A 24,029-nucleotide genomic window follows, 5' to 3' on the forward strand; every position below is an offset into this window, starting at 1 on the left:
CTCAAATGTGGCCAGCCTTTACTCAGTAATAACTCACCCAGGAGCTATCTATAGATAAAGCTTTATTGCTAATAACAGGCTATATAGTTTTCTGCACAAAGTATTAGGCTGCTTAAGAGTTAATCTGCATTGGCTGGTATAGAAAAGTTGATCTATATTCTGGAAGAGTAACAGGTTACTTCTCTATTTTGGCATATACTCATATCAATCTTCTCTTTTAAAAAAAAATCTAGGTATTCATGTCTTGCCACTTTTTCATATCCAGCTGATTAATCTAACTGAAGATAAAGAGTCACTGGTGGGCCTCAGAAAAAGATACAGTTCTGTAATAATACATAAACTTCTATAATGTCATTTACCTTGGCAGGAAGTGCCATCATTTGGCTTAAACTGTAATTTTCCTGTGGATGGTTGATAACCTTCCTTACAGGAGCAGTTATATCCTCCATCCACATTTGCACATTTCGCATGATCTCCACAGGCAATGGTTAGCGGTCCATTGCACTCATCTATATCTGCAAATATTGTGAGAAATTGAATTTTAAAAAAGATTTTACATACTAACACATTGCAGCTTTGTTGATAGCAACCCAGCGTACTGCAAACGATTCCATATCACAATTTCATAAATGTATGTGCACGTGTTTTTTTTAAAGAGCTAAACTGTATAATCAAATGTACTAGAAACATGCATGAAAATACATGGCTGCACATGATAAAGTTCAAACCAGAATAGTTTTTAATTTTCAAAACAGGGATAGAGATTGTGGTTTGGCTAAAAGGTGTTTGGAAAGCAGATTCTGAAACTGCAGACTTCATTTCTAATCTCAGTTTTCTTTCTTTCTCAGCCGAGATAGCTGTGGTTTCTAGGTAGGGCAGAAATGTACTCTGCATGTGATCAGGGACTGACTTATTTATTAATCTGATTTATAATCTGACTTATTTATTAATGTGTTCCCATCTTGAGCTAAGATGCTCAGATCACAGCACCGTGGTTTAAAATAAATCTGAAGCAATAAAAGTGTCAAAATGAGCTTCTGACTTATGGATGGCTAAGTTCACATATGCTAATTTTTAGGGAAACAACGAACAAAAAGTGTCTGATTTTTGAAAATGTTGTCAAGAACTAAAGTATTATTGTTAACATATACTCTTACCCTGTTTTGAAACTGTGAAGCATTAATTATTTATAGAAAAAAGCAAACATGATGTGCTATGTTTACTAAGTAACAGCATTTCCAGTATATACAAAAAGATTAAAAGCATATGCATTCTGTTTTGTGTCACACTGCTCTTTTTTGGAACCCAAGCCTCCTTTGAAATAGGCAGTGACACACTTCACACTTCCAGGATCCCCTCTTTCAAACCAGAACGTTAAGATTCATCAGTTTTGTTGTGTGCCTTCATGTCGTTTCAGACTTAGGATAATCCTAAGGCAGACCTATCATGGGGTTTTCCTTACAAGATTTTTTCAGAGAGGGTTTGCTTTTGCCTCTCTTTAAGGCTGAGAGTGTGTGACTTGCCTAATGTCAACCAGTAGGCAGTTTCAAATTTATCTGTGTTGTGTGCCTTAAAGTCATTTGCAACTTATAATAACTCTTAAGGCAAATTTATTAAAGGTTTTCTTAGTGAGGAGTGTGTGTGTGTGTGAGAGAGAGTGCCATTGCCTTCCCCTGAGGCTAAGAGGGTATGACTTGCTCAAAGTCAACCAGTGGGTTTCCATGGCTGAAAGCTGATTAGAACCCTGAGCTCCATGAGTTCTAGTCCAACATGCAAACCTCTACACCATGCTGGCTCTCACAAAGATACAAATACTGAAGGTGAAATGACATGAATTGTTCTATTGCTGTAAACCCACCTCGATCCACAGGGAGAGGTGGGAAATATAAATAAAATTATTATTATTATTATTATTATTAGTAGTAGTAGTAGTAGTAGTGCACAGCTTTGTATGTTCCCCTCCCTTATGGAGACCGACACCGGGGGGGGGGGGAGTGAGATTTGAATCTCTCCCAATTTAATTTAATTTAATTTAATTTTTAATTTAAATCTTCCCGTATTACCTCCCAACATACCAGAGTCCAACATGTCAGAGGCAGGGTCCTCCCAACATGTAAGAGGCAATGTGTAAACCTAGCCTAGGAATTTGTTTTGACTGCTAGAACTGAACATCATCCAGACTCCTTCCATTCACTGGTTGCTGGTGGCTTCGATCTGGTGATGAATTTGCTCTGAGTTTTCATCTGAACTTTAAAGAAACCATCCAGGCTGAATATTGTTCTGAATTTTGTACACAGGGTTCATATTTCTAAAAGATGGACACAAACCTGAATTCACCAGGCCACCATGATAAAATCCTTGTAATCCAGTCCAGGTTACCAGTTCCATCTCACCTTGGAGGTGCATAGGGCAGGGGTTCGAGCTTTGGACTAGAACTTTGAATCCCTACTCAGCCATGGAAACTTACTGACTGGCCTCAGAGGAAACAATGGCAAACCACCTCTGAACAAATCTTGCCAAGAAAACCTCACGACATGGCCACCTTATGGTTGCCATAAGTCAGAAACAACTTGAGGGCACACATTAACAAAAGGGAGTCACTTTGTTGTCAGTATTGTTAAACAAATGAGGAGCAAGGGAGTTAAAACCTTGTTCATAAAGTATCCAGTGATCTACCAGATTTTAATCTTTCTTTTGTCCACCCTTGAAATAAACTACCGTTCAGGGAGAGGATGGTGTTGCTTTGTATTTTCACACTACCTGCCTTAATCAGAATATTAATTCCCTTTTCTTTCTTTTTTCTCCCATGTTTTAAAATGAAGGATGCCAACAGTGTATTATAATAGCCTACTAGTTTATGCTTTCATTGGCTCATTTAACTACATAAATGACGCTATTGATGTAAAAGAAGCATTGGGTACAGTGAAAGCAGCATGAACTGTAGTATGTCAAGAATGGTTACATCCTTCATCTTTACAGGAAATAAGATAAACAAGCATATCAGAAAAACTGTCAATACATTTTGAGAGGGCAAAGCGTTTCCAGCTTGATGATAAATGAAGAGAGGCTGGCTGTGTTTATCTGAAAGGGGCAAGATAAACAGAAGGACTAGCATGGATTGTAGTAGTAGAAAGATGTGGCAGGATAGTAAAGATGGGAACTGCACAATGGACAGCAGTACGAAGTGAACCAAAGAACTGAGAACAAAGAGCAAGTCAAGACTGATGAACAGACCAGAAAACCAGATGAGATAACCAAGTGCTTCAGGAAGCTCAGGAAGAAGTTGAACTGGAAAAGGAAGCCCTCTTACATTCCTTGTCAGGAGGATCCAATCATCATCCCGGATAAGGAAAGGCCTGGAGATACTAAAGTGCTTTAGCAGAAGACAGTATCATCATCATCATCATCATCATCATCATCATCATCATCATCATCATCATCATCATCATCATCATCATGGCCCAGAAAGTCTAAATATTAATTCAGTAAGAGCTAAACAAAAGCCAGTCTAGTATAATGGTTTGAGTGTAGGACCTGGACTCTGGAGATTGGAGTTCAATTCCCCAATTGGCCATGGAAACCCAATGAATGGTTTTAGGTGAGTCACATGTGATAGGATCACCTTAGATCATCAGAGATTGGAAATGACTTGAAGGCACACAACAATTCATAAAGGATGTTGACAAGCTGCAGCATTCCAGAGGAAGGCAACCAAAATGGTGAAAGGTCTGGAAGCCTTGTCCTAGGAGGGGTGACTTAGGGAGCTGGATATGTTTAGCCTGTAGAAGGGAAAGTTAAGAGATGATATGATAGCCCTGTTTAAATATTGAAGGGATTTCTTAGTGAAGATGGAGCAAGTTCATTTTCTGCAGCCCCAGAGAATAGGATCCAGAGCAATGGATTTGAACTACAGGAAAAGAGATTCCACCTAAGCATTAGAGAGAATGTCCTGACAGTAAGAGCTGTTCAACAATGGAATGCGCTGCCTTGGAGAGTGGTGGGGTCTCTTTCATTGGCGGCTTTTAAACATGCTGGATGGCCATCTGCTGAGGGTACTTTGATTATATATTCCTGCCTGACAGGGAGTTAGACCTCATGGTCCTTTATGTCCCCTTTAACTCTATGATTCTATGATTCTAACAACAACAAGATTCAAGCAGAGAGCTGCTTTACAGAAAGCAGACTAAAAAGTAGTCTACATTTCAAGTCACTGGCATCCAAACAAGAACAGACAATTTGGGTAAATTCAGTTTAGAGCGAAGGTCAAAGACATTCCATGGTCTAGCGCGAAGGGGATCTAGGTACCAAGAAAAATGGTAGCAAAGGCTAGAGCCAGTGTGCACATGTTTCCAACAGTGTCGCTTATCTAGAACTCTGCTTTATAAACATGAACTTCTGAAAGCCTCACTCACACCTCAGATGTAGGCATTTTGTCAGAGGTTCTTTGCATAAGGAGAACTGTTCTCCTGATGAGAGTTTCTTGTGGAGTTTTTTCTTTCAGGTGGGCACTCCTTCAAGTTGCCACCATCCTCACTTGTCCTTTCAACCACCAGCACTCTATGAGGCTGAGTGGTGCTCCTCCTTTGTCCTTTGATCCAGGACCAGGAGCTAAGATCCCCACCTTTCTAGGAAACAGTACTACCACTTTCTCCCTTGGAGTTTTTCTGCCCTGGGATCAATGAGAGTGGCTGTGCTTCAGTGTTATTTGGCTGAGGAAACTCTGGTGTGCACTACTCAGAAGAGGCTTCTCACTGGCCTTCTCATAGACTGAGAGAGTGTGATTTGTCATGGTCACCCAGTGGGTTTACATGCCTAAGAGGGGATTTGAACCAAGTTTTCCCAGTCCTCGTCCAACACTCAGTCTACACTACACTGCCCCCATAAAGATTTACTCAAAAGATGCTTGCCATTGCCACTCCCAAAGACTGAGAGAATGTCATTTTCCCAAGGTCACTCAGTGAGTTTCCATGACTAAGTGGGAATTCAAGCCCTGATTTTTCAGAGTCCGCATCCAACACTCAAACTGCTATATCACACTGGATTTCTATTCCAAGATACTAAACCCAAATTAAATTGCAAAATTACAATATTTCTTTTTTTGTTTGTTTAAAAATATTTTTCACACAGGCAGCATCAACCTTTGCACTCCTGCCATAATAAAATGAATATCCCTTATGTAACGCCTCCATAATAGGAAACTGAATACAGGATTAGTGTTTAGGATATTCAGTATAACAAGCATTCATTTATCAAAGAATTCGAGTGTTAAGCACAAGAAAACAATGACAAAACATCTGTTTTTATAATGGTTGTGTAGAACAGTCAAAAACTATTCTCATTAATAGAAGTGGATTTTCCCTCTTCTTGGCATCTTCATAAAGGAACTTGTGTCCTAAATACACTGAGAAAATCAATATTTTCTGCCAAGTAACAAAAACAACAACAACAACAAAAAACTTGCAGCACCGTGCAGTGCTTTTTGAGGTGAATGACAAAATAATACATCACATATCAGTCAGGCTTAAAATGGCACTTATAAATAGAGTATTAAAAATTAATGCATAAATTAATACTAACAGCACTTTCCCTGAAACATGATAAACACTGTGCAGAGATAGTCATACATAATTCAGTGTAGTTCAAAATTATCAGTGCAAAAGAAAGAGGTTAATTACTAACATAAATCATTGATAAATATTTTTTTCAACACATCATTTATGATTTTAACAAACGTAGGGTGCAATTCAAGGACTGCTTACTCAGGATTGTCTTATTAAGGTTACCGAGAAAACACCTCATTGGATGAGAATTAGTTTGTTCCCAACCACATCAAGAAAACTATTGCTTCATTCTTCTGTACGTATTTGAGACAGGATAGGCCATAGACATTTTGCTTCCCAACTGTATTATCACAGATGTGGGGGCACAATTTATTTTTCTTTTATTTCATTTAATTTCATTTAATTTTCATTTAATTTAATTCATTTTTGGTGGCTTCCAGAAATAGTAAATGAAAACCATTTATGATAAAATTTAAAAACAATTTAAATCACCTTATAAAACAAATATGAATCATTTCAAAACTAATAAATAAACCACATAATCCCAAATAAAAAGTCCCCCTAATTATACATTAAAAACATGCTTAAACAGAAATGTCTTTTACTGCCAGTGAAAGGAAAGCAGGAAGGGGATCAGCCTAGCCTCCCATGGAAGGGAGTTCCAAAGGATGGGAGCAACCACTGGGCCCTTCCTTGTATTTTCAGAAAGTGAGCCTGTGATGGTGGCAAGACTGAGAGAAAGCCCTTCCCTGTGGATTGTAAGACTCTGGCAGGTTTGTATAGGGAGGCATGCTCTTTCAGATAGTCTGGACCCAAGCCTTAAAGGGATTTATAAGTTATGACTGGCACTTCGAATTGTGCCTGGAAATGAACCAGCAGTTTTGTTGTGAGTCATTGCACTGAATCCTAAAGTCACACTATTGCCTTTTCTATGACACTACAAGTAAAGCACTTCATGTTGCATGTGGTTTCATTGGAAGCCCTAAGATATGAGGCATGGATCAAGGTTCCCTACATTTGGTTCAGTGTGGTTAAAATGCAACAGGATTAGCATAGGCTTCCCATCTCCATCAACAAAGGGTTGATCACTACCAATTTTGACTTCTTTGGTGTGTGTTTGACTAGGAGGTGCTAAGAGGAACTGATGGGTATGAGAAACAGGCTGACACTTTCATCATTTCTCTCAATAGATCATGGACATACAACTTTCTCAGGGCTGAATCTGGTAGTGGCTCAGTTTATGTGTGTGCAGAGAATGTGTACACTACTAGCAGTGAGGAAACAGTGATCTTGGACCCCTAGACTTGGGATAAAATCATCTCTCCCATTACCGTGTCCTTTTTGATGATCAGCTGACTACAGGGAAAAGTGATGGGGTCCTGATGGCTTTGGAGGCCATACAAAATGTAGGAAATTATTGCATGCCTCTTTTCACCTGATATGAGCATGGGCTGAGCACGGGCTTAAACAGATCTTATCACGCACACCTGTGCCCAACTTGGCCTCATCATGTACCCAATCCAGACTTATGGTGTTCTTTTCAAAGAACAGGAAAGCATCATTCTTTGAAAAAGTACACCAGGAGTCTGGGTCAGGTATATAATGCAGCTGAACTGAGCACAGAAGCATCCAATAAGATCCGTTTTCACCTATTTAAGCCCATAACCAGTCTGTGCCCAGATCAGGTGAAAACAGGCATGTGATAATCTCCATAGTCACCCCTCAACAGACAATCTGTACCATTTGAACTGACATTGATAATTTCACTATCACAGCATGTGATGAAAATACATAATGAGTTCCCCTCTCCTAACTTGAAACTAGATGCAAAAGTCCTTCTCAGTACATTTTCCTGTCTCCAGTAGTGAAGATTTGTGAACAGAAAGCTCTTCATGCTTGAGGATCATCCTTTAAGAGCAAGAGATTTTTTTCCCTCAAAAATTCAGCTTGAAGCCAAAATGTGTATTTCAGATATGATAAAGGCATTGGTTAATAAAGACCACCCAGGAAAGAAATTGATTGCCTGTAGTTTTCCAACTCAAGTTTCATATTGGTTATATGGAAGTCAATCTAACCTATGCTAAAGTTATAAAATATTGCTTCCCAGAAGAAGTTGAAAGCCTTTACATTGCTTGCTCTTGACGAATCTGTGATAATTATTAAGAGGTAGAAATCAAAGATATAGGTGTGTTTGTCTGTAGAATCAGTCTTTGAGACTAACAGAAGGAAAACAAATTGGTAGAATGAGCTTTTGTAGACTTCAGTCTACTTCCTCAGATGCGTTTCCTGGAGTGGAAGCCAGGTACAGACATATATATGCCATTGTTATGTGAGGATGTCAATTCAAATTATAAATCCTTTGTGTGTGGAAAAAGTTGCAGGTCCAATTTTAACAACGGTCGTTAGTGCACAAAGACATAGGAAACACAGGTCTTTGTGCATGGAGATGAACTGGCAGATCCAATTTTGCAATGGGACTAACCTGAGGTGAGGGGAATAGATAAATGTAAGGCACTCCCATAAGGATGGGGTCAGAAAGTGTTGAAGTGCATGTAGTGTGTCAGGAAACCATTGTTTTTGTTCAATCCATTGTTGAGGGACTGTAGTTTGTGGATGAATTCCAGTTCTGCTGTTTCTTTTTCCAATCTACCTTTTAGTTCTTTTGTCCAGTGACTGCTGTTCTGAGGTCTGAGATGGAATGCCCAGGGAGACTGAAATGTTCTGCCACCTGTTTTTGTGTATTCCCATTCCTAATATCTGATTTATGTCAATTTATCCTCTGGTGTAGGGACTGGCCTGTTTGCCCAATGTAGAGTGTTGAAGGGCATTCCCGACACAGTATAACATAGATCACATTGGAGGTTGAACACATGAAGCCCCTCCCCTTAATATTGTGGGTGATACTATTAGGTCTTGTGATGACATTTCCTGGATAAATGTGTGGGCAGAGCCGGCATCTTGATTTGTGGCAAGGCTTAGTACCTGTGTTGCCATCTGTGTCGTGTGTCATCCTGCATATGAGTACCTGTTTGAGGTTTGGAGGCTGCCTGTAAGCGAGTAAAGATCTGCCAATAATTCTGGACAATGCCACTCTTTCAAGAGCCCTTGTTGGCAGACCTTTATTCGCCTACAGATGCCTCATCCCAAAAGAAGTGTCAAAAGTGCCACCGCCGTGGCAAGGGTGCCTTTTTGCTGGCTCTAAAAGGAGCGGCATTTTGCTGTTTCTTTTACAGTTGGCAAAGCACTAGATTGGTGCCATGGCATGCGGTTGCTGCAGTTCCGATTCAGTGCTGAAAGGGGCAGTGTCAAGCCACTGTTTCAGGGCTGTCTGTTTTGCCCCGAGTCTTTAGTGCAGCTCATGGTTTCACTGTGGTCCAAAACACACTGCAAAAATAATCCATCTTGAAACCACTTTAACTGCCCTGGCTCAGTGCTAGGGAATCCTGGGATTTGTAGTTTATTGTGGCAGCAGAGCCCTAGAGAAAGCTAAATGTCTCACAAAACTATAGTTCCCAGAATTCTCTAGCATTAAGCCAAGGCAATTAAAGCGGTCTCAAACTGGATGATTTCTGCAGTATGTTTTGGTCCTGTCTCCTTTTCCACTTTAATCTTTCTCTCCTTCCATCTTTGTTGATGATTCCTTTCCTTTCTACTAGCTGCATGAGATCCCACAAAGAAGCCACAAATTACATGTACTCCTGTGACCTTTCCTTCTCAGCCTCACTGCTCAGATGAACCAGATTTTACTCAGTAACTCTATTTATGTTACTGAAAAGTAGCGAATTACATACCTGTAAAAACATAACACTGTTCCATGTCATTACTTCAAAATGTAAATAGTTGCCAAAGCAAATTGTTATAGGTAACATTTTACTTCCAAGCTATGACTGATCGCTAGTTGAATAATAATTTGGTTACTACAGATTGAGTCACCCTTATTCAGAATTCTAAATCCCAAATGCTCCCAAGTCCAAAACTTTTTTCATGAGTGGCTGAGATAATGTCAGCTTTGCTTTTGATGATTCAGTGCACACACACTTTGTTTCAGGCACAAAGTTATTAAAAATATTGTGCATAAAATTATCTTCAGGCTATAACATAAATGAATTCCTTGTTTAGACTTGGGTCCCATCTCCAAGATATCTCATTATGTATATGCAAATATTTCAAAATCCAAAATCCAAAACACTTCTGGTCCCAAGCATTTTGGATAAGGGAGACTTGACCTGTATAGAAATTTATCCTGGGAGCTGCAAATATTCAGGAGACAACCCTGCCTTAACTAATAGAATTTCTATGTTTCACTTAGTGGTTTCCTCTGCTCCTTTCTCCCATGACTAATTAAGATCCTTAAATTACATCTGGGTTTTAGTATCTTGTGATGGGAAATTCACATTGATTCCAGGCAATGAACCTATAAGGGCTTAGCAAACTTATTTTATTTACTACATTAGGAAAGATAATTTCAATTAATGTATGGGTCATAGATGCCGTTCTGTCAGTTACTTCTTGAAATGCACTTTAATTACTTCATTTGCTTGTTGATCCATATTACAGGGTAGAAAAAGTCAAACAATGTTTATTAGTTCTTTATGAAGTACAAGAAGGTTCTTGTGTAAAGAATCAGTTGTTACGAGTCTCACAGTATGAAAAGAAGGAATGAGAAGACAGTCAATATAAATAACACATGATTATTATGTAGACAAAGAAAAACAAAGCTCAAAAGCATAAAAGCAATTTTCATCTCCATTTCACAATGTAAACAGTAGAACAAAGAGATGGGGCCAAAATTCATGAGAATTTAGTATATGTATTGATGTCACCATCATAGAAAGGCTAGAGTGAATACACAGTAGTGAAAATATTATTCTGAGACAAGATATTGGATGCATTACTATGTTATGCTGATATAATTAAGTTTATTTTTTATTTCATTTTCATAGACATAATTCTATTTCTATCTGTTTTACCAAGGAGAAATATGGGTTACATCCATGCTTAAAGTAGACTCAGTGAAAATCATTTGAGCTTAATTTAATCATGACTAAATTAAATCTTGTATCTTTCAATGGGTTTACTTTAAGTATGACTAAAGTATCGTTAGAAATCAGTGCAGTGCAGCAGCACGTATGATCTGATTAAGGAGCAAAGATACCAATGGCTCAGAGAACAAACTAATATGAATTCCATTCTTAGGATAGGAAATTTATTGAGGGAGCTATTCTAATGTAGCTACATCTCTCATATGGTCTGGGAGAAGAGAGAGGATGAGAAGGAGCAGAAGTTTCTCTGAGAGTATTAGTTTATATCCCAGAGGGGTCAGGATTGATAGACAGAAATAAGTCACTGCAGGTTACTCAAATTATCTAACCCTAACACTACTGCCCACTCTGAAGCTTTAACTCTTTCAGTGCAGAGCCTTGTTGCATTTCCAACAAGTATATGGATAGCTTGGTCTCAATTTGTATAGCATGATTTATTTTATAATAATATTTATATGAAAGAGGCAGAATAATTTCATTCTAAATTATGGCTTGGGCATGTAGCAAACATATCAGTGAAACTACTTGTCCAGGTCACAAGGTGAGACAGCTGGCTCAGGCAGCTGATTTGGGATGTCAGAAAAGGACAAAATGGTTAGTTACTTAAAAGCTGCACCATTTAAATCTGTGTATTTAAGTTATACAGTTACCTAGGGATAAGCATCAGTGAACTCAATTGGACCTCTGAGTAAACATGCAAAAGATTGTACCATTAATTTTTATTACTCTCTGGTGTACTGTCAGGGTTGGGGAGAGCTGCTTGTGAAATTTTCTGCTTAAGTTGCCAAAGTAACTTGGCTTGCCCTGAATTGCAACCTGAGTTGAATGGAAAAGGGGAATTGCTACCATTTGCTACTCCTCTGACAGCAAAATGCCTTTGGCTAGACTTGATGGTTTTCTCTCTCCACACATTTACAGAGACAGGAATGATACAGGAGAACCATCAATGTAACCACTGACCGATTATCTGGATCTCAGCCAGCTTTCTAGACTTTGCAGAGGGAGGGAATCCACTAAATATATATCATTGCAAGTTAAAACAAATACTTTAACATTTCTTCTCCTGAGGTATCTTGTATAATGCTGAAGGAACACACAGTGGGCAATACCCAGGACCAGCATTTTATTTTATTTTATTTGTTCCTCCTCCAAGTTTTTGTACCATTTGCCTGAGGTAGAGTTCTGGAGAATTAAAATGCTGGTACCATTCATACACTATTTACATAATCTTGTAGTAGTCTTAGCAAAGTTGTTGTTCTTGTTGCTGTTGTTGTGTGCCTTCACATCATTTCCAACTCATGGTAAGTCTTTTTTCTTGGCAAGATTTGTTGTTGTTGGGGGGTACCTTTGCCTTCTTCTAAGTCTGAGTGTGACTTGCTCAAGGTCACCCAGTGGGATTGAGAAGGGATTCGAACCTTGGTTTCCAGAGTCATAATCCAATGCTCAAACCAGTACACCATGCTAGCTCTTAGTAAAGGTGTTACAATGTTTAATTTTCATTGCTCCCCCCTCCCCCTTGTGATTCACAAGACTACTTCATTAAAAAAACCAATAATCTGGTGAACTAGACATTTACTTGATGAACCAGGTTTTTTAAAAATTACCACCAGGATATTTCGATATAAAGTTTATGGTTTATAATTACTCATCTATTCAGCAGTGTGGGTCATCCAGAATGCTATTTACATGAGATTAAAATGACATAAGACAATATGAACATTTATCAAATGAATCTGGAATGGAGGGTTGGTAAATAAATTCAAGCAATTAGTTCCTCTGTACATATTTCATTCATCAGTTCCTCCTTCTCAGTAAACAGAATTGTCTATTCCATTCGGAATAAGTCTCGTTGAGCACAGTGAGCACTACTTTCAAGAAGACATCTATACTAGTGTCGTCTCAGTGACTATTTTGTCTAATTACAATTGCTTTTGGCTATGTCTCAAAAGTTACTGTCTTTTGCTGAGCTCACATATATGATCACTTTGTGTCTGTGACCTGACCTAACAAGACAGGAATCCAAGTGTCCCAAGGTCTGGAAATCAATGGTATATTTCATTGTAGGACAATGTAGTAATAAACCTCTCTCAAGCTGAAATGAGAGTTTGATAGGAATATGAAGCTTCATACAAAGAAGTTAAGTCAAATATCTCCGTAGACTGAATTACAGGCATTTTTCTCATGTTGGGAATAAAATGTGGAAAATAAATTATCAGGGATGTAAAGCATAAGGGATGCATCTTGAACAAGATGCAATCAACTCAGGAATAATATACCTGCCAAAAGAATGAACAGATTTATTGATTGTTGCCTTAGTCTCTGAGGAGCAACCCTGCAACATAAGAAAAACACCAGAAGACACTCCCTACTTGTCCAAGCCAAAATATCAAAAACAAAACAGTTCTTTCAAAGATGGGAAATCCTTAAGGTGTACAAAAATGGTAAATTAATACATTTTTCCTACCCATTTATTTGTCCAAATAAATTATACAGATATTACATTACAAATTAAATTATGTAAACCCCAAAGAGATGCATACAGGATCATACGACGGAAGCATATTTTACTTTCCAAAAAAACCTCCAACAACAACTTGTTAACCCCAGTCTATCCTTCATGGGCTCTTGGCTGCACACATAAAACTCATAACAAACACAATCTTTTCTGTTCACTGAAATGTAAGGTAAAACTCCATGCCCATAAGAAATATACACATGGGAGTTGTACCCAGTGTGGCACTAGATTGGGAAAACTTTGACTATAAGGCAGCCATCAGTTCTTGTGCTTCTGGATATTGCAGTTAGCAACAAAGTCATTATGGAATTCTATTAAGTCTGACATTATTTAAAAAAAATAAAATAACTCAAGCTGCATCTGCACTGCACAAATAATCCAGTTTGACACGATTTTAACTGCAATGGCTCAATGCTATAAAATCCTGGGATTTGTAGTTCAGTGAAGCACCAGAACGCTCTGACAGAGATGGCTAAATATCTCACAAAACTACAAATCCAAGAATTCCATAGCATTGAGCAGGGCAGTTAAAGTGGTGTCAAATTGGATTATTTCTGCACTGCAGACAAGGCTTCAGTCATTAAGGTTCTCTAAAAACACCACCCTCAAGCTACCTGAAATGGGGATTGCCATGTCCAAAGGCCCATTTCTTAGTGATAATTCTGCTATCCTATAGAGTCATGTGTGAACACCAGCTTCTGTGAAACACAAGAAACATCATCCCTCTGCTATAATCAGAAACCTAAACCTCAGTTCCTATTCCTTTTGCTCCAGCCCTAGCTTCAGCAGCAGAGAGAAAGGAGAGCTAAAAAATTCACAAAGCTTGGAATGCATCAGTTACAAGATAACAAGTTGTCTGAAACTAGTTTTTTTTCCAATGATGAAGTATATAAAATGGAGAAGACAAGGAAGCAAAATAAACTGTGAATTTATTGCAAATGTAAGTGTTCTTTTTAGATTGAGTAATATTTTGCTTGAGAGCCAACATGATGTAGTGTTTTGACTGTTGGACTATGTCTCTGAAGAATAGGGTTCAAATTCCTGTTTGGCCACAGAAACTCACTGGGTGACTTGGACAGGTCAAACTTTCTCAGTCTCAGAAGAAAGCAAAGGGAGCCCCCTCTCTGAACAAATCTTGCCAAGAAAACCTTTAATATGTTCACCATAAATCAGAAATGACTTTAAGGTGCAACAACAAGGTTTTGCTCAAGAATTGATGAAGTTGTTCTATACTGATTAAGACCATTGCTCTCTGGACCAGTACTGTCAACTGACTGGCAGGATCTCTTCAGGTTATGAGACAGGATTCTTTCCTAGTCCTTCTTGGAGATCCTTGGCATTTTCTGGTGTACCCAAAAATTGAGTTCTAAATAGTTCTGAGTCTACCTAACTCCAAAAAACAGGAAAATTTGGGTGTGTTCATGGTAGACTGCATTGTGTCTATGTAAGAATGTCAGATTTAATTTTTAATTTATTTAATTTATTATTCAGAAATTGAATGGACCTGGACAGGACATCATAGCTGATAAGAAGCTTTTAATGAGACTCAAGTGTTACATATCTTATTAACATACCAAAGAAATAAATAGCAAGGAAAAATATATTTGAGAACTATTATCATCTTACCTTCACAAAAAGTCCCATCATTGGTTACAAAGGTGGCATTACCATTACTGGAGTGGAATCCAGGTGCACACATGCAGTAGTAACTTCCCACAGTATTTGTACAGTTTGCATTTTCCCCACAAAGCTGGGTGGCATTTGCACATTCATCATCATCTGTTGAAATAAAGATACAACATAAATCACTGGTAGTCTCTAAAAGCTATTCTCCTCCTCCATCCACCCTTAGAAAGAGAGAGAGAATGAAACTTTCTTGAAACTGAAGGATTTCTATGGTGGCAAAGGCTCTTTCACCAATCTGATTTTACTAACATAAAATTGCACAAGGAAATTCAAGTATTGAAAGGATGTATTATTAGGCTTGTATCTTTTCAAATACATAGGCCCCTTGGTATTCACTGGGATTTGGTTCCAGGATTTCCCCATGGACACCAACAGCTATTAATGTTCAAGTCACATTATACAGTATGTCCTTGGTATCTGCTGGGATATGGTTCCAGGACCCCTCATGGATACCAAAATCCATGGATGCTCAAGTCTCATTGAATACAATAACTTAGGGGTGAAACAGACTGCTCCTTTGCGCCCCCATCCAGGCGGCTTCAGAGAGCAGCATGTGACACCCCACACTCTGAAGCCATTCAGAAGCTGGCTTCATGCCACCCAGTTGTCCACACATGGGCTGGCTTATGGGCACTCTGGTGGCACGGCATTTAGATGCTGCAGGCCACAGGAGTGCCGTAAAGCCTCAGCGAGGTGGGAAAAGCTGGGTTTTTGCCAGCACAAAAAGGAACAGCAATTTGCTCCTTCCTTTTGAGCTGCAAAAAGGTGGATTGGGGCTGCAGCATGGCCCCAACCCAGCTTTCTTAGGAGGCGACTTCAAGCTGCCCCTTCGGGGCCATTTGTTTTGCCCCATAGTGAAATGGTGTCTCTTATATAAAATGGCAAAAGCAAAATTTGCTTATGGAATTAATTTTTTTTAACATTTTCAAGCTGTGGATGGTTGAATCTATGGATAAACAATTCTGTCAGTTCAGAGGGCTGAGTGTATACAATGGTGAACTAAAATAATGTCCTTTATACAAAACAGCAAAATCAATTAAAAAAAATATTTTCAAGCTGTGGATGCAGCATCCGTGGATATGGAGGGCTGGTTGTAATGGAATGGATATATATTTATCCAGACTATTTGAATCCTTCAGTAAACATCCAGTTGATTTTGTCCACCTGAACAGGTAATTTTTGAGTAAACAGTGAAATCATCAACATTAGGAAGGAAGGGGAAAAGGGCGGGGGGATGCATGGGCAGACTATGGGTGCCCCAGGAACATTTCATTACCCATGGCCATCTTCTCTTGCTCCCTACTGATACATGTCATTTCTTTATGTTATTTTAAAATTTAAACTCTTTTTCCCCCAGGTGGCTGAGAATAGTTCAAAGGGAAGCACTGGCTGCTATCCATTTCCCCCTTTTTTCTTTTACAAGTTGTTCTTCGAAAGTAAAGATGACAAGCATCTGGAGGTCAGTTATTCTCTTTGAAGTGTTCCAGATTGATGCAGGAATGGAGGAAAGAAAAGCTCACTGTTTAGGGATGGCTGAGGTGATCAAGCATAATGGGAAGAAATGACAAAGAGACCAGTGCTGGGTCTAAGGTAACCAGATATTGGAAAGAGGAAGCGAAGCAGGGAGAAATGGGATAATTCAAATACCCTGTCTGTCAATCTAATGGTGGAAGGAGAAGACAACTGCAGAGAGAGAGAGAGAGAGAGAGAGAGAGAGAGAGAGAGAGAGAGAGAGAGAGAGAGAGTTTGGAGGGGTGGTGCCTGAGAGAAAGAGAGACATGAGTGATAGAAGTGAAGTGTGTAGATCTTATATGTGCTGGGACAATTGAGGGAGACTCGGAGTTGATGAATGAAAAAAGTAGAAATGTGATACACCAATCACAAACTCATAGAATCATAGAGTTGGAAGAGACCGCAAGGGCCATCCAGTCCAACCTCCTGCCATGCAAGAAATCCAAATCAAAGCATTCCCGACAGATGGCCATCTAGCCTCTGCTTAAAGACCTCCAAGGAAGGAGATTCCACTACACTCCAAGGAAGGAGTGTGTTCCACTGTCGAACAGCCCTTACTGTCAGGAAGTTCCTCCTAATGTTGAAGTGGAATCTCTTTTCCTGGAGCTTGCATCCATTGCTCCGGGTGCTTGTCTCATGAGTATGTTGTTCTATATGAAGAGCAGCAACTGCCCTTTTGTTTTGGGAAAGACTGTATTGGGATTCTTGACAGATGAAGTAGAAACAAAGAGAATGTGGTTTATGTCGCTTTCAATAGGCATGGCTGCTTTCAGCTCAACCTAGATGGGTTTCTTTCTCTTTTTTCTCAGATGTAGAATCTAACTTCCGATATAACAGCATAGTTTTGAAAACATGACTATATTACAAGCCTCAAGTGGCGCAAGAACACTCTCACCTGGAATTAGTTGCCTCATACAGTGGTCACTATTGAAATTATTTCTGTTTTGCCTAATTAACTTTATTGCAGCATTGCCAGTTTTCCATACAACTGGATGCTTGTAAAGATTTTAATGGAGGCCCATACAGAGTAGACACTCTCTTGTGTGCAAAGTCTTTTTAGACAAGTTCTGCCACTTCTCTTCATTTTCTATAATGAAACAGCAGCTCCATTTATTGTTACCTTACAAAGCTGACTTGTATTTAGTCACCTGGCCTGACTGGGTGAATTCTTGTGGAATTAAGTCACATTCAGAGACAGTCTTGCAGGAATGATAGACTTAAATGGTACTGTTTCTCATTTTATATTAGGAAGTCAATGAAGTTGCACTGATTTATTTCAAGGAACACCTCAGGATCTGCATGGATAGTGTGGGAAAGCATTTCAGTAATAACGTTCCTGGAAAAGATTGCACAGCATTCCTGACAATAATGTATCACCTTAACTTCTTTTTAATTTGTTGTTGTTCTTGCTGTTGTTGTGTGTCTTCAAGTCATTTCCGACTTATGGCGACCCTAAGGTGAACCTATCATGAAGTTTTCTTGTCAAATCTGTACACAGTACATTACATCAAACTCTCAAATCATCATCATCATCATCATCATCATCATCATCATCATCATCATCATCATCATCAAGCTTTTGTATACTCTTTTCAGTATTCAGAATGCTTCATATATATTAAATCTATAATGGAATCAACATTATTGTGTCTGCACTGCATAAGGGTAGCTGAAGGTAGGCAGAACCATGCTGTCTAAGGGCCTCCCAGGACAGCAGAACATGAAACCAGTCCTGGGCCAAAGTATTCAACCCAGAGGCTGTAATTTCTTTTACAGGGACAAAGCTGGTCAAATAGCCCCCTTCCCAGGAAAAATCTTTGGGGAGTTGAAAATGTAATACTTGAAGGGAGGGCATACTGTTTATTATACTTGCTGGTGATGCAGAGTACATACTGTTCCCATAAGAAAATAAAGATATGCCATTCTATCAAGCAGCAAAAGAGCTTCAATAAGCAACAGGCCTATCACATTTTTTGAGGGGGCAATTTTGGCACTCTCAGTGGAAGTGAAAGCATGTCATATTGTAGTCTCTTTTTCTTTGGGCCATTATGTTGATACTGAAAAACATTGCCAATGCAGAGCATTGCGAAACTGTAGTTTACTTTGGTACTACTTGTTGACAAAGCTTCAGGGGATAACCAAGTGGCAAGCTTCTGATTTTGATATCTCTGGCCTCTCAAATTGCTTGATGGTCAATGGGATAAGACACCATGTTAATAGGTCATCTGAAAGTTGAGCTATTCATTCAGAAGTATCATGTGATTAAGGCCTTTCTGATATTTAAGATGAGTATAGGATTCTTTATGTCCCTCTCAAACTAGTATGTTAAAAAGTGTACTAGAGTTTCTTAATCTAGGCCAGGCCCGATGGAGCTGGGCCTGCATCTCTCCCTCCATGGCTGAATGGCACCAGATGAACTGGAGAGAGGGCTCTGCTTCTTAGAAGGCACTTGGAAGGCAGAGGTCCCAGTAGCAGTAGAACCAATTTACAGTTATTGAATGCTGCATGAATTGTGGGGAGTGAAGGGTTTATGAATTGAAAGTTTTGTAACCTACATAAACAAGCATGTATTCCTCATATCATCATCAGAAAGGAATGAAGGCAATCAGGCATATATTCCACATATTTTCAAAAACAGGTTGGGGTGTTGTATTGTTTTAAAGTGGCTTAAACATTTCTGTCTTTTTAAACTGTATTTTATTCTTTTAATGAGTAACCTTGTTTAATATTGGTGAGGTACAGACTGCCCAAAAAGGGCGGTCTGCCGGCGCCTTGTTTTGCCACACAAGGAAGCCGCAGCGGACAAACAATGCGGCTTCCTCGTGCAGCAAAAAGAACACGCAAAAAGCGGGTTCTTTCTGAGGCGTCATTGTGATGCCGCAGTGCACCAATGGCACACTCGTGACATCACAAGGGGGTGTGGCATGCGGATGCTAAGCATCCGTTACATCAAATTGGCTGCGCCCGTGTATACAGGGCACTGCCATTTTGACACCTTCATCGTGTGCTAGGGATGAGGCACTTATGGGCCGTGCGCCCTCGGCCAATCCCTAGCACATGACGAAGGCACACTGTAGGCCTGTCTGTCCAGGGCTATTATTTGTTTTAGCTATATATCTAAGGGTGGTTAGAAATTATTACACATGGATGCCATATAGAGAGGCCAGATCTCAGGATCTGGCTTTGAGTCTCTAGGTTTTATGGGCCATCACCAGGCAGAAGATGAGGGTGAAAAGTCTTTATTTTTTCTGGGCTCAGCTACAGGGAAGAGGAAAGGTTTGGTACAAATTTCCATCTGAGTGAAGAGAGCAGCAGCTTGCTACAATTTGCAAGGTTTCATTGATTTGCTGCAGCAACTTGCAAAGACTCTCCAAAGGATGTATGTGTTTATTTTGGTTAGCTTCCTCCTATCCTCTCTGTTGTTGTGGTGCCAGGGATAATCCTCCATTCTATTCTGCATCCACCTTTTGGCTAGAAGCAAGTAGGCTAGTGGCTTTGAACTGCATTATTTCTGCAGTGCAGATTGAGTCAGACATCATGGGAGGGATACATGGCACAGACTGGTTGCAATTGAGGCATGTGAAGGAGACTTCAAGAGTCCTTATGCTGGCCTTCTAGCACTCAAGGTGCTACTATAAAGGATGTCCCACCCTTCACTTGACATCTCCCTCCATGGATGAGCAATTAGCTATCTAGTAATAATCTTTATCCTGACTTCTTTATACCCTTAAATGCCATTTCTACTGGATTACTTCTGGCTGGACTTTGACCAAAGTTTCTATACTCAGTTTTCCTCCATTACCACAAGAGAGACTCTTGAGACACAAAGGATGCAATTCAGTTGCATTCCTTACAGAATAAACCTGGACACAGGGTCTCCTGTGGCCAAAACCTGTCGGGGGTGAATTTGACAGCTTGAGGCTGGTGGCCACTGAGGGGCTGTCACAGCATGAGAGTGGACAGCCATGGCTAAGCCAGGTGGCTGGGGAATACATTGATTCATTGCATCCCGCTGTTCTCCTTTGACAGCAGCTCTCTGCTGGCACAGCCTCAGGGGAGGAAAGTGGAGTTGCCTTTCTGTAGCGTAACCCCCAAAGGGAAGCAGTGGTTGAAGTGGCTCACTTAACCCCTCCAAAGCAAGGAAATGAAGGCTTCCTGTAAAACAAATCCCAGCGACATTCACCCTGCTGTGCTCAGCTTGTGTAGAGGTCTCAACACAGTGGGTAGTCTGACATATATTACCCCTTGTGCTGCCGGGCTGTGTCTTGAGTTATACAGAAGAGAAAACAAGTTCACAATAGCAATGCCCATAATAATCCCTACCTTACCTTTCTCTCAGATACGGCCCTGGGGGAAAAAAAAGTTTCCCACTCATTTTTCAATCAGTGTCAGCAGTGAAACTGACTTAAAAAGAAAAAAGAGAAGAAGTAAAAGAAAGAATGTAGGAACCATAGATATAATCACCAAGTCAATAAAAAGACAAAATGGGATGGCACATTTCTCAGGTTTTAAAAGTTGTAAAAATGTATTAAAATTATTAGGAAATGTATCCATAGTGACCCTTTTAATTCCTTATTACATCAAAACAAAATTGTGAAAAAATGACATAACTGATTAATCATATGCATAGGAATTTTGTTTCCATTTGGTGAGAAATTTTCCAAATTTATTCATATTTTGGAAAAGAATTTGAGGTTCTTAAAAAACAAACAGAATGTGGAAGAAACAGAAGCAGATAGATTTGTCCATAAACCACAGTTAAACTTATCCACACGGTAGGGTTCATATATATAAAACACAGTCAGTCCTCCGTATCCACAGATTTTTTCTCCATCTATTCAACCATCAATGGCTTGAAAATATTTTTTAAAAGTATAAATTCCAGTAACCAAACCTTGATTTTTCCATTTTCTCTAAGGGACAACATTTTATTAGGTCATTCTATTTTCATGAAGGTTCTTTGTGAGAGCATGGACCTGAAATCATTACTCAAATAAAGAGCCTCCATGCAAACAGGAACTTCTTATCATTTTCTTTGAATGTGAGGAAAGGTGATGCTCCCACGTTCCTGTACTTGAAAATATCTGGTCAATAATACTTAAATAAAACTCACCTTCCTTAAATTTTGTTTAAAGTTCTCTAATCTGTTTGCTGGAGATATTTTAACAGGAAATGCAAAAGGTATGGGGAGAGGACCCTTTAGTCTTAGTAATGTATCTTTCCAGCTATGAGGATGGACTCATGTAACCATGCTAATTCATCCTCCCCCGTCCCAATTATTCATCCTCCCCCACCCCAATTTCTAGCTTCTAACAGCAAGCATTATACATTGGATTCAGAAAATATTGGCATAGTTGTTACAGAGGAGTAAAATAATTTGTTTAGTGGCACAGTAGTATTCATCCTTTCTTAGTAACTATCATCAAAAGAAAGTCTATAATTTGTAATATTTTATTTTCAAGTAGAAAGAGGGGGGAAGTATGTTAAAATACGTGTTGCCAGTGAGCAAAGCAATCATTCAGACAGATGTCAATATAGTTCAAGAACAAAGAAGATTAGGAGCTAGATTGGTTAGGTTAGATAATGAAAAAAACATTAGGATGATTGTATGAGATGGGAAAGAAATGGACCACTTTTTAAAATCTATATCTGTTTATTTTCTGTTTCCCATAAAGAAAAGGAAATATCTTTGTTCAAAACACTTTTCCTCCTTAAGGGAGTTGTTTTCGTTGATAGATGAAATGATTCTATATGCTCTCTTCCTGAAAGCCAGCTAGTAGCTATGATTGTTATGACAGATGAGTTCCCTTCCAGTGTTAAGGTACAGGAAGAGCCAGTAGTGCATAAATTTAGTTCTGGTTTTCTGTATCTCCCTCTCTTTCACTGCCCCACCCAATGAACAATCTGGAATCCACATATTATAATAACATGACTTCCAATCTGATTTTGGCAACAATATATTATCTATCTATCTATCTATCTATCTATCTATCTATCTATCTATCTATCTATCTATCTAAGGCTGCATTCCCACTTGCAAATAAATCGCTTTGCAATCCGAATCAATGGATCGGTTTGGCAGCAGAGCGTGGTTCACACTACAGTTGCCCCAATTGCATTTTCTTGCTGCAAAAAAAATTAAATAAACCACTTGTGGTTCACATTGATGAATGAATCGATTCAAAATGGACCTGCTCCAGCTGTCCAAAGGGCAAATTTAAATTGATTCCAATCTGCATCTGGTTCACACTTGCGTGGAATCGATTTATCCAAAAAGATGCAGAAAAAATCAGCGTCAAAAAGACATGGGTTAAATGGATCTAGCGTATGGCCCACCTCTCTGAATCGCTTCAGCAATTTGGTTCAAGTTGGACTAGGGTAATTGCCTCAGATGCTGCTGCAAATAACCACACATAACAACAAGTTTGGGAGAAAGGCCACAACTTTATTAGCAAGCAATTGGTAAGGGTTGGCACCAAGCATGAGGTCAGGATCTGCGAAATCAAACAACCCCACGTTTGTCTGATTATCTAAAAACCTGGCACCCACCAGGCGCTGGGGATGACCTAGGGGCTAAGGAACACAACTTGACTGCAAAACATGCCATGCGTTCACATATTCACTAAGCCCCTAGTCGCCGGGAGGCTCTCCTGCGTTATGGCCCCCGCAATGGCCATAAGCCTGCCCTATTCGCCCCCAGGTACCTATTGACTCCCAACCAGAGCTCCATAGCCCTGGTACCACACCGTGCAGATCCTGGCCAATGCTGCAGCCCCAAGTTGTGACAAAAACCCCACAAAACAGCGGTGGGTGGGCGGGGGAAGCTGCTCCTGTCTTCCTCCCTTCCTAGCTTGGCTCTGCACCGTGCGAAGCCAAGCGCCAACTGGGGGACGGGGCCTGCAGCATGGCCTTATATAGGCCTAAGCCCCGCCCCCCACAATGTGTGCTGCGGAACTCCTCCTCCAAGGCAGCCCAACCAATGGGCTGCCCTGGAGGACCGGAAGCTCCACACCACTGAACCCGACTCCCAGAGCGTCGCAGGGCGGAAGGACCGCCCCTTCCGCCCCGTGCACCAATAGGGAGCCTGGGCAAGCCCCAGTGCATACTGGGGCTTGTAGTTTTTGCCACCTCTAGCGGCAAAATGGTCTGCCCGGCTAGCGGGTGACTGTTTTTAAACTGCTTCAAACCCATTTGCGAACCAGTTTAAAACATAGTGGGGATGAGGCCTAAGGGTGGTTAGAAATGATTACTGGCTCTGAGTCTCTAGGTTTTATGGGCCATTGCCAAGCAGAAGATAAGGGTACAAATTATTTTTCCTGGGCTTGCTACAAATTTCCATCTGAGTTAAGAGAGCAGCAGCTTGCTACAATTTGATTTGCTGCAGAAGCTTGCAAAGACTCTCCAAAGGCTGTATGTATTTACTTTGGTTAACTTCCCCCTATCTTCCCCAGTTGTTGTGGTGCCAGGGATGAACCTCCATTCTGTTCTGCATCAACCTTTTGGCTAGAAGCAAATAGGCTAGTTTAAATATTGCTTATCCCATATCTCTAAGTAATTAAAATGAATAGTACTGTCATTTTACCTTGTTCTGACAACAGATCCTTTGGTTAAGAATTTCTGTCTTAATTTAACATATTCTCTCTTTCTATGTGTCTGTGTTTGAATGAAAACCTGTGAGCAAATTGCTATTTAATACATAATGCTTAAAGATAT

The 24,029-nt window shown here is 39.8% G+C and overlaps 1 protein-coding gene across 2 annotated transcripts in view; it reads right to left on the reverse strand.

The window, feature by feature from the left end:
- LOC149316450 (adhesion G protein-coupled receptor L4-like) overlaps nt 1-24,029 on the reverse strand; it is a 143,122-nt gene that overhangs the window by 60,621 nt on the left and 58,472 nt on the right. For both annotated transcript variants that reach the window (XM_089515515.1, XM_089515514.1), the window contains exons 3-4: nt 14,745-14,897; nt 360-515 (exon numbers count right to left, since the gene is read on the reverse strand). In XM_089515515.1, coding sequence (XP_089371641.1) covers nt 360-515; nt 14,745-14,897 — 309 coding nt within the window. The remainder of the gene's footprint in view (nt 1-359; nt 516-14,744; nt 14,898-24,029) is intronic.

This window comes from Sceloporus occidentalis, unplaced genomic scaffold (assembly GCF_023333645.1).
Source record: "Sceloporus occidentalis isolate IW3139 unplaced genomic scaffold, rSceOcc1.0.p SCAF_3, whole genome shotgun sequence".
In the NCBI taxonomy this organism is placed as follows: Eukaryota; Metazoa; Chordata; class Lepidosauria; order Squamata; family Phrynosomatidae; genus Sceloporus; species Sceloporus occidentalis.